Below are 10,497 nucleotides of genomic sequence, written 5' to 3'. Positions count from 1 at the left end.
CCCCCTGGGCCAAGGAGTTCTGCCATGTAAGGCCCAAGTTTCTGGGGCTCAGTTCCCTCTGTGACTGACGGGTCTTCACCCTGAGGAGAGGGGACCTGAGCTGGTGTCTATTCAGAAACTGGTTTCCCGGACTTCTTACGTTTTCTCTTGAAAGTTTGGGCCTTTATTCCAGGCTCCAACTCTTCTTTTTCACTCTTGGCTTTGCATTGTGCTCTTGGTTTTACACACCCATCCAGGTATACCCAGCATAGTTACATGGGTCTTTCTTTAGACCTCAGCCCATTCTGAGGAATCCAGATCATTGTCTAGAAAACATCTACAGAAATAGCAGAGGATACCACCACCTTCTTTTGGCCAGTTACCTCTCCCGCTCTAAGGCCTCAATCGCCATGCAATGTATCTTAGCTTAATCATCATCACTGAGGACTGAGGATGTCTCATCAGTCGGTATTGACCTGGGGATATCAATTTTCCCCTTCACCATAGTGGCACTTGCACTTGTAACCCTCAGTGCTCCAACTTTAACCTCATTATTATGTGGCTGTTGTCTGTACTTCTCTAGATTACTGAGCCAGACAGCCAGGGCAGCTATATCCACTCCACCCTCTGGGAATAAAGTTGCCTCAGTGACATGGTCTGGGCTCACCTGGGGTCCAATCTAGAGATGAACCACTGCATTTACCACAGATGCACTAGAGAAATTATTTGTGTTGTGACAGCTAAGGTCTCTAGTTTGGTGCCCATTGGGCTTACAATCAAAGCACCAAGCCTTTTTGAGATCCCAATTCTAACCCTGGTACCCATCCTTAAACTGTGTATCGCTTCAGGGCTCACCTTCCTGAATCCGTTTTTGGGGGCCTTTAGAAGACTCTTTGTTTTTATCCTTTGACTGATCACCCACTTTCCCTTGTGGGGGCTTGGCAACATGTTTCGTCTGGTCACCCCCATCAATGGTAGTTTTGGTCTCTCTTGTCTTGTCCCAGTGGTCTGCCTTCTTCCCCAACTCTTGATGAGAAAGTGGACCTTGGTCTACCAGGTATTGATGTAATTTCCCAGGAACACAAGTCATCACTAGATGCTCTTTCATGATTAGATTATACAGCCCTTCATAATCTTGCACATTGTTTCCTTTCAACCAGCCACCTAGTGTTTTCGCTGAAAGCTCTAAAAAAAAATCTATCCATGTCTGACTCTTGGTTTTTCAGCAGTAGTCATCTCCCACCTAATACTGTATTCTTCAGTGGTGAGCCCAAAGCCCTCAATCAGGGTTTCCTCCATTAGGTCATAGGACTCAGCATCTGCCTCATTCAGTGCCAGGCACCTATCCCTACACTTTTCTGAGAGCAATTTCAAGAGAAGAGAACCCCAAAACTTTTTGTTGAAATGCCTAATTTTACAAGCCCTCTCAAAGGCTGTAAATCATTTGGTGATATCACCACCTTCAGTGTATTTGGGGACTATGCCTTTGGGGATTTTAGGGTCGAAAGTGTCTTCCTTCTCCCTATTTATGATTTTTCTGCCACCCGAGATGGGTCCTGGGCCCAACTCAGCACTTACCTTTTGCATAGCTAAGAGTTTAACCTCTAATGTTATCCGCTTGGCTCGTTTTTTAAGTTCTACATCTTTACTATCTATTTCTTCAGGGGTGTTACCAGTAGTACTCCCAGTGGTATTGGTTTCTGTAGGGTTGCTGTTGGGATAATCATCAACTTCATCCACCTCAGCATCCCTTATTCCTCTTCAAGAAGGGGTTCTCCCTCAGCCATGGTCCTAGCATTTTCGGCAAGCAACTTTTACAGATGTGCCTTCGTGGGTATAAGCCCCATGCTGGGTCTGATGGCTTAGCGGACTGATGGGTCCACTGTAAGGACCTATGTTTGATCTCATGGTCACAAATTCAAATCCCGGTGGGTCCACTCAGTCTTTCATACTTCTGAGGTTGATAACATGATTACTATTGGGTACCAATAAACATCTGTTAATCAGCACCAAGATGCCCATGGGTGAACATGCGCTTTACAAATACACATGTAATGTATGGTGAGGTTCATGCTTTGCAGAGGGCTATAAGTCTGTCCAACTTAAAGTTCTTGTTGGGCCCCAAGATGAGCTCCTTGGAAGAAACTGTTGCATCAGTTATGGCTTTAAAGTAGTTGGGACCTTCTCACAAACTTACAAAGATTGCTAAGTACTTTCTAAAGGCCTAACTAACTTAAATACTTTTAAAATTCTAAATAGTTTTACTGTGAGACTTAACACAATGCCCTACCAGCTAGGTTTTAAGAAATTTAGAAAAAAATCAAAATTGGTTTAAAATGTTTGTAATTAATGCTCATTTTGAATTCCTTAGGGGAAACATTTATTGACCATGTGGTACAGCAACTATCTAGTCTTTTGTCCCACTTCTGACCACCAATTTAGGAAGCGGGCTCATTATTCAATGTATCAAAATGAGATATATCGTGCAAAGAGTCTAGGGGTTGCTTTATGGGTGGACAGGGGCTTGCTCTAGCAATCCCAAAGTGCTCTTCTAGAGGGTAGTGTGGTCGAGAACCCTTAGGCTTATCAGAGGAGAGTGTTAGACATTCACAAATACACACAGTAGTCAATAAATGATGCACCCTACTCAATAAGGAGATCCACACCAATTTAGGAAATGAACACATGTCTTTATATATATTTAGGCAACAGAATTAATACAATTAGGTAAATACGTTTTGAGATAGAAATTCTTTTGTATTTAAAAAGTTGACAGTGCAATTTTTGAAGGCTACAATGTAAACCTATGGGATGAGAAACACATGCTGTGTACCAGTTTTTTGCTGCGACTTACAGGACCAGTTTCCAGGAGTAAGGTGAGTGGTGGGTAAGGTCCAAGGCAGCACCAGCAAAACACCACCAGCAGTACTAGAGCTACATGGTGGAGGTGTGCAAACAGCATCGGGTGCCCAATGCAAACCAATTGGAAATGGTCCTGTCACAAAGAGGCTGCAGGGGATCTGAGAGGTCAGTCCGGAGAAACCGAGAGGCTTCGGGTCTTGTGATGTTGGTGGATGTGGGGACACATTTGGTCCTCTTCTCCTCAGGACAGGGCATCTGAGTTAAGAGGGTCTTTGGGGTGTCAAGTTTCTTTGTCTGGCAACACTCTTGGTTGAGGGGGCCTGCACTCAGGGGCTTAAGGCATCATTTGGGAGTCATTCACAAAACAAGACCTAGACCGAATAGTCATATAACATTCAATCAATTACTGGTGTACCATCAAGTGCAAACCTTTTTGCCCAATACTCCTCTCTTTTAATTGCTGAGGTAGGAGGTACATCCAAATTATGCCATAGTTTAAAGAAAATATGCCCAAACCCTTGAAAAACATAAACCAGTTGTGAGACAACAAAAACACACACCCAAGTGCCTAGATAGGTAAACGGAGAGAGTTCAGAAAAAAGTGTGTGTGAGCGAGATGGCACCTCACGGGCGAACCACCAACGGGAACCTGGCAGGTACTCACCAGGATTGCCCTGATCTCATCATTGGCGCCATCAAGCTTAAAAGAAAGATGGGTGTCCACAAAACAAACAAAAACAGTGTTTGTGAGGGAATTCAGTGTGTGGGAGTAACAGACAACACAATACGTGTCACACAACAAATATGTATAAGACCACGAGCAACACAGAACTTAGCTTTATTCTGTCACTTTCATGTTGGTCGCGGGGTGTTAAAAAAGTGCGAGTGGCTAATACCTATCTAGCCATACTCCACTTGCCTACATTTGGTCCTCTTCTCCTCAGGACAGGGCATCTGAGTTCAGAGGGTCTTTGGGGTGTCAAGTTTCTTTGTCTGTCAACACTCCTGGTTGAGGGGGCCTGCACTCAGGGGCTTCAGGCATCATTGGGGAGTCCACAAAAGTTCACTTCACTATGGACTCTGTCCCTTGAGGGCTGGGGAACAATGCTTACATCATTGGCCCACTTCAACACAGGCTGGGAGGCTCAGTACAGTGGTGCTTGGGTGTGTCGGATTTTGGCGGCACCGGAGTCTTCGAGGTCTGTCTTTTTGGTGTCTGCAAGATGCAGGGGACAGTTCAACTGTCCCACAGGAGGTCTTGGCTCCTGGCTGAAGTGCAGGTCTCCCAGGCTTTGATACTCAGCAACTGCAGGACAAGTCGACTTTTTGCACAATTGGCAAAGTCAGCAGGCAGGCTGGCAGGGTTGGTACCAGTTCAGTTGCTGGGTCTTCAGTTCTTGCTGCTTGTTACTCTTCAGGACAATCTTCTTCTTTCAGGTTGTCAGGATCTGTTACACAATAGGGGACTGTAGGGTAGTAACCAATGGGCTACATAGCCTTGGGGTTAATACGCTCACTATATGACCACTTTCTGTGGGAAGTAGGAATAGCCCTATCCCAGAATTCCTAAGTTTGCCATCACAAAGATGGCCAACCCTGAAAAGTCATGCCCACTTCAGTTAGCTCACGGTATGTAAAGTTCTTTATGCTGTAAGTCCAGTTGACATTAAAGCCATGTTTAAATGGGGTGTGCCCTTCAGAAATCTTCACTCAGCACACCATAATTGGGTAATGGTTCCTAGAATCCGGAACAAGAAATAGGAGGAAAAGCCTTCTCAGTAGCAATATGTAGCGGCAATATGGAATGCTACTTTGACAATAAACAGCTCAAGCTGTCTGCTGATGAGTCCTAAAAACATTCCCCACACACTGATCACATATTGTTTTAATCAAGTCCTTTGCTTCGTACTGTAATGACCTGAGTTGTGGATGGCACTCCCCATCATCTACTACTCTGAAGACAACAATCTTACCTTGAGAAATTACCCCAAAACGTGACTTGGTTGTGCAACCTCCCTGTGTAATAAAGACACAATTGTGAATCAGGTCCAGTCAGGTTTGCTTGCGAAGCCTTAGCTAAGTCCAAGGTAGCTGTGGCTCACACCAGTCAGGCTTCTCAAAGTAACTAGAAGCACTAAAAACATTGAATAAGAAGAAAATGCAAAACAATAAAAATCCGACACCAACTTATTTATTTATTTTATTTTTGTTTCATAGAGTAGTCTCCAGTCCAGGTCTATGGATGAATCACCATAGAAAACAATGGAGTGGTCCTGATACAAGGGATGCAGAGGGGCGACTTTGGTCATGAGGTCGATGTCCCTCGAATTCCGGGTGAAGTCCAGCCAAAAACCAGTTGACACTGGTCTACTGGTCTCCAGTTATAGCAAAACCTGAGGCTTCTTTATCTGGCATTAACTTCATTTCTGAGTGACCAAATTGCACTCTAAAAAATCTCTCGGGTCCAGCCGGCTTGGGTGCAACGTTTGAGGGTCTGACTCGATGTCCCTGGCTGTGAGTGGCTATCAGGCATTCTAAGCTACCAACTCATCAAGGCAGGCTTCTTCATCCTTTAATGCCCTGTAGCTGTAACAGGGAGTCAGTCAACTGACTCTTGGAGTCACCTTCTCTGTCAGACGATCAGGATGACTTTTCCTCAAGTAGGACACCACAGACACAGTCCTTTCTTTGCTAGCAGAAGGTGCAGCAGATGCAGTTCAGTCTTATGGGCAGTCTCTCTTTCCTGGGCCAAGGAACAGCAGGGCATTCCTTCATCGATCCTCTCTCCAGTATAGATGTCATCTGTGGTCTGGTTCCAGGGGTGCCACGTTCATGCCCACTTCTTGCCCACGAGAATGCAGCCACTTCTAGCAAATGGTCTACTAGGTCCCCTCCTGCCTATTCATGACGTTTTGTGAAGTGTGACATCTAGCTAACTTAGAATGCACAATTCTGCGAAACTCTCAACATCGCAAATTGTGATTCCTTAAGTGCCTAACACTTTAATGTATCGCAAAATGCCTTTTTGCGGGCACAAACGGACGATTTTTGCGAATCGTACCGTTTGAGTACAATTTAGCACATTATTTGAAACCTAAACAACAAAAATCCTATCAGTAGAACCAGTGGTATGCAATTTCGAATATTTAGGTTAAAATAGTGCCTAGGAGCATAAAGCGCCAGCTGTGGTTATCTGGTCAGGTGGGACTGGGACAAAGTCACAAGCTCAGGCCAACCACAATAGAGCGTGGGCTGAATACAAGGACCAAGTTAGGCCCACTGACGGTCATTGATGTAGTGCAATGATCCGGAAGGGGGTTGCAGACTGTCTCTGCTGGAGCTTCCCATAAGTGTTCACCGCGGGCTGTCATTGCTGAGGCACGAAGTGCAGATCTCGCATCGCCGGTTGACGCTGGCAGTCGCTGTAGCATGAAGAGTCGGTTTCACCAGAGCTTTGCATTGTAAGTCATCACAGGTGGCAGAGTCTTGTCACGAATGGGCCAGTTTGTGGTCACCAAGAGCCCAAAACATAAGGATTTCTCCTGTACTTCCAAAGGAGTGCACTTTGATGCCATCCAAGGGTCCAGGACCGGGGAAAGAACCTCTTGAGGAGTTAGGATTCATTCTAGCAAAGGCCAGCAAGGGTCAGGCAGGTCCAGGTTCAGGTCTAGACAAGTCCAATGGCAAAAGATTATCTGGGCAGTTGCAGGGAGGCCTCTGGAGCTTGTTATGTCACTGTCGCTTATAACAGGAGGTCACTCGACTTACACTTGGAGTCACTCAGGCTAGCCTGGGATGAAGGGAGCAGATCCAATCTTCTCTCTCGGAGAGCAGGGCAGGACAAAAGCAGCAGCATAGTCCTCTAGGGAACAAGGCAGACCTTCTTCTGCAGCCTACAGGTGCAGGAGTTTACTACAGAGGTGGCCCGGAGGTCCATTATTTATACCTGGTGCCAGCCTTTGAAGAGGGGGTATCATCCTAGCTACCCCAAAGTCTGGGTCTAGAAAGGTCTCCCCTTCCCCTGCTAAGGCTGCAAGAAGTCTGGGCTAACAAAAGACTGGTGTCAGGTCCCTTTGTGTGTGTGCTGTAGGCAGCCCTTTGAAATGTAATTGGAGCAGCGAATAGCCCTGTTGCACCCATTGGGGCAGGATGGCCCATCCTGGCCGCACCTCATCCCCATTTGTCTCACTGTCTGGAAAGAATACACAATGGACAACTGCCAAGCTATTCACAGTTATGTTAGAACAACAATGCCCCTGCACTATACAAGTATGTAAAACATTAAAGTAATGACATTTGTAGCAAATGATGAACAGTAAGTATACATCCACACTTTCGGAGTGACTTTATGAGGATCAATTAATCCAGGTTCAGGTACAAGAGTTCCGAAAAAGAAAGAGAAATGTTCTGTTCTTGGTGTTAAATAATTGGTTTATTGTTCCTTTGTTAATGCCAACACGTGTTTCATCGCAGGGAACCTACTGCGAATCTTCAGGGCTTTGTGAGGAAAGTATGACAAAAAATATCAGATTAGTACGAAATGTCCGTGTCTGGACAAGATTCTTGTTAGTTGATACGAGTATATCGAGGTCTGTAGCACGCTGCCTGCGTGATTAAGGGATCTTATTTAGTTTAGGTGTATATTAAAAGCCGGGAGGAGTTGACGAGAATATACGAGGTGTCTTGGTTAAGACATGGATTCCTTGACAGGCGGGTACACCTTATTAGTGCTGAACTCCCTCTTGTGGTTCCCGGTGCCGTTTTCCAATGACCGTCATTGGAAAACGGCACCGGGAACCACAAGAGGGAGTTCAGCACTAATAAGGTGTACCCGCCTGTCAAGGAATCCATGTCTTAACCAAGACACCTCGTATATTCTCGTCAACTCCTCCCGGCTTTTGATATACACCTAAACTAAATAAGATCCCTTAATCACGCAGGCAGCGTGCTACAGACCTCGATATACTCGTATCAACTAACAAGAATCTTGTCCAGACACGGACATTTCGTACTAATCTGATATTTTTTGTCATACTTTCCTCACAAAGCCCTGAAGATTCGCAGTAGGTTCCCTGCGATGAAACACGTGTTGGCATTAACAAAGGAACAATAAACCAATTATTTAACACCAAGAACAGAACATTTCTCTTTCTTTTTCGGAACTCTTGTACCTGAACCTGGATTAATTGATCCTCATAAAGTCACTCCGAAAGTGTGGATGTATACTTACTGTTCATCATTTGCTACAAATGTCATTACTTTAATGTTTTACATACTTGTATAGTGCAGGGGCATTGTTGTTCTATTGTTACTTGTGTGGATCTTCTTGGTCCAACTTTGGGCGGTTTTGTGAGATTACCGCTCGCCCTTTTGCCTGTACCTACCACTTTACGGTGCTCTCTACCGTGCGGACACACGGGTGTGCGCCCTATTTCCCTGGTTGAAGTTTAAAATCTCCTTGTCGTTTACATATTCGCAGTTATGTGACCCAGAACACAGGCTGCAGCCCCCAAATGGTGAGGACAAGAAAAGGACCTTTTAAAAGTGGCATTTTCAAAATTATGATTTACAATCCAACTTTACCATTAAAGAGGACTGTTTAATTATAGTTCATTTGAGTCAAAACTTGACATTCCAATATGCTCCCAATCAAAAGTTAGCATTTATTAGATGTAATAATGTAACCCAATGTTATCCAAACAGACAGCTAGGCCTTGTAGTAGTGAAAAACAAATGTAAGAGTTTTTCACTACCAAGACATGTAAAACCAAAAAACATGTCTTACTTTATAAATACAATGTACCCTGCCTAATGGGCTGTTTAGGGCCTACCTTACGGGTAACCTATATGTATTAAAAAGGAAGGTTTAGACCTGGCAAAAGGTTTATTTTGCATGGTTGAATTGCCAGTTTTAAAACTGCATTACAGGCTGCTATGGCAGGCCTGAGACATATTTAAATGTGCTAATTAAGTGGGAGGCGCATTGAGTGCAGTAATTCCACAAGTAGCATTTAAGTTACAGGCTCCGGTTACATGTAGTACAATACACTAGGGCCTTATAAGTACATTAAATAGTCAAATCAGGTGTAAGACAAGTGTACCATGTTTTAAAGAGAGAGCACAAGCACTTTAACTCTGGTTAGCATTGGGAAAGTACCCAGAGTCCTAATGCCAACAAAAAAATATTCAGAAAACAGGAGGGGTAAAGGCAAAACGTTTGGGGGGAAACCGCACCAAGGATGACAAGTCTAACATTCCCTATATGCACTTACCTGTCAATATTTTGTCCCTTGATACCCTGTCCTCAATATTCTTGTACCAGAATGTTTTGGGGGCCCATACTCAGTAGTACAATACATGTAACAGGGGCTGTCTCTGCTAGCTGGAGCCTAACATCAGTCTGGAGTCTTCTGTAGTCCCTCCTCTGGCCCCATGTCTCCAAAGGCCTGGTGCAGTCAAGGCTACTCAGAGTCCAGCCTCTTCAATGGCAACTGGCATTCCTTGCCCCACCCGGCATTGCCCAAGGACCAGAAGCATTATTTGCCCGAAACACCTGCTGCCTTGCCCAATGACAAGGGGAGAACTGTGTTTTATTTTTGTTGAACAAATTAATGTTTTATATGTGAACATGTATGTTTTAATTTGGAAAAAATATGTTATGGTTCCTTGCAAGTTATTTCAGTTTTTACGTTCATGGTATGGCCTGCAATGTTTCATTATAGGAGTCTGTATCCAATGACCCTTCAATCTGATTAACTCCCACAGCTCGCCAATGTTTTGAAATAGATTGTAATCTGAAATGAGATGATGTACATTCATTTAGCAATCTGAGTTTCTTACTTTTCCTCAAATTGCTCTCCTGACAAAGAAATCAGTCAGAATTATTATAAAAAATAAAGCGATTGACACTTAACGTTTTGGACACCAGCTGCATCGTTTCTCCGACAGGCTACATATTTTCTCTGTAAAAAACTATTGTGTTCACCATCGCTCCATGTTTCATAGTTTGGAGGGGAGAAAGTGTCACCCTTTGCTATTCTTTGTGTTTGTTATACTGGTATATGGTGATGGCCCATGATGTTAAAGTAAAAAAAAAACTGTACCCCTGGTTGCAGACATTATGGCCTGTGTGCAACAGGAGATATATATAACTGTGACTGGTTTTGCATGCTTGTTAAATCAGGCCCCTTTGCAGTGTAGCAGTGCCCCTGCTACTTTTTTTTAATACTTGCAGCTCATATTAATGTAGTTAACTACTTCATAGTGTTGTACTGCATTATGGTGCAATGTTCAGATGTGGAAAACTGTTAACTGTGGTGCCCTGACCTTTCGTGGAAGATTCTGTAGTATTGCGCTGTGCAGCTGATTTTTGCTGTTGTTGTAAATTGACCAAATAGGATTGTGTTGACAGCAGTAACAGCAAGAAGGCCAAAGGCCTTGGTGCAATAAAGGAAAATGGCCCCTAAGACTGCTGCAAGGGTCGAAATATATAAGCAATAATCGTTACTCTGGACCCCGGTGCATTGCACCTGCTGCACCTATGGTAGCTACGCCCCTGGTTGACAAGGGCAGTCTGTTTCCTGTTGTAGTAATGGATGGGCATGCTTTATATGGTGCCTCTGGCCCCAGTCACTTCATTTTTGCATGTGCTATCTC

The 10,497-nt window shown here is 44.2% G+C and overlaps 1 protein-coding gene across 1 annotated transcript in view; it reads right to left on the bottom strand.

Moving 5' to 3' along the window:
* Nucleotides 1-406: 406 nt before the first annotated feature.
* Nucleotides 407-10,497, bottom strand: part of LOC147662790 (uncharacterized) — a 35,305-nt gene continuing 25,214 nt past the window's right edge. Inside the window, exons 2-3 of the mRNA XM_086950901.1 lie at nt 1,558-1,690; nt 407-658 (exon numbers count right to left, since the gene is read on the bottom strand). Coding sequence (XP_086807027.1) covers nt 407-658; nt 1,558-1,690 — 385 coding nt within the window. The remainder of the gene's footprint in view (nt 659-1,557; nt 1,691-10,497) is intronic.

Source organism: Lissotriton vulgaris, unplaced genomic scaffold (assembly GCF_964263255.1).
Source record: "Lissotriton vulgaris unplaced genomic scaffold, aLisVul1.2 SCAFFOLD_825, whole genome shotgun sequence".
Classification (NCBI taxonomy): Eukaryota; Metazoa; Chordata; class Amphibia; order Caudata; family Salamandridae; genus Lissotriton; species Lissotriton vulgaris.
This window is presented reverse-complemented; position numbering and strand designations above follow the sequence as displayed.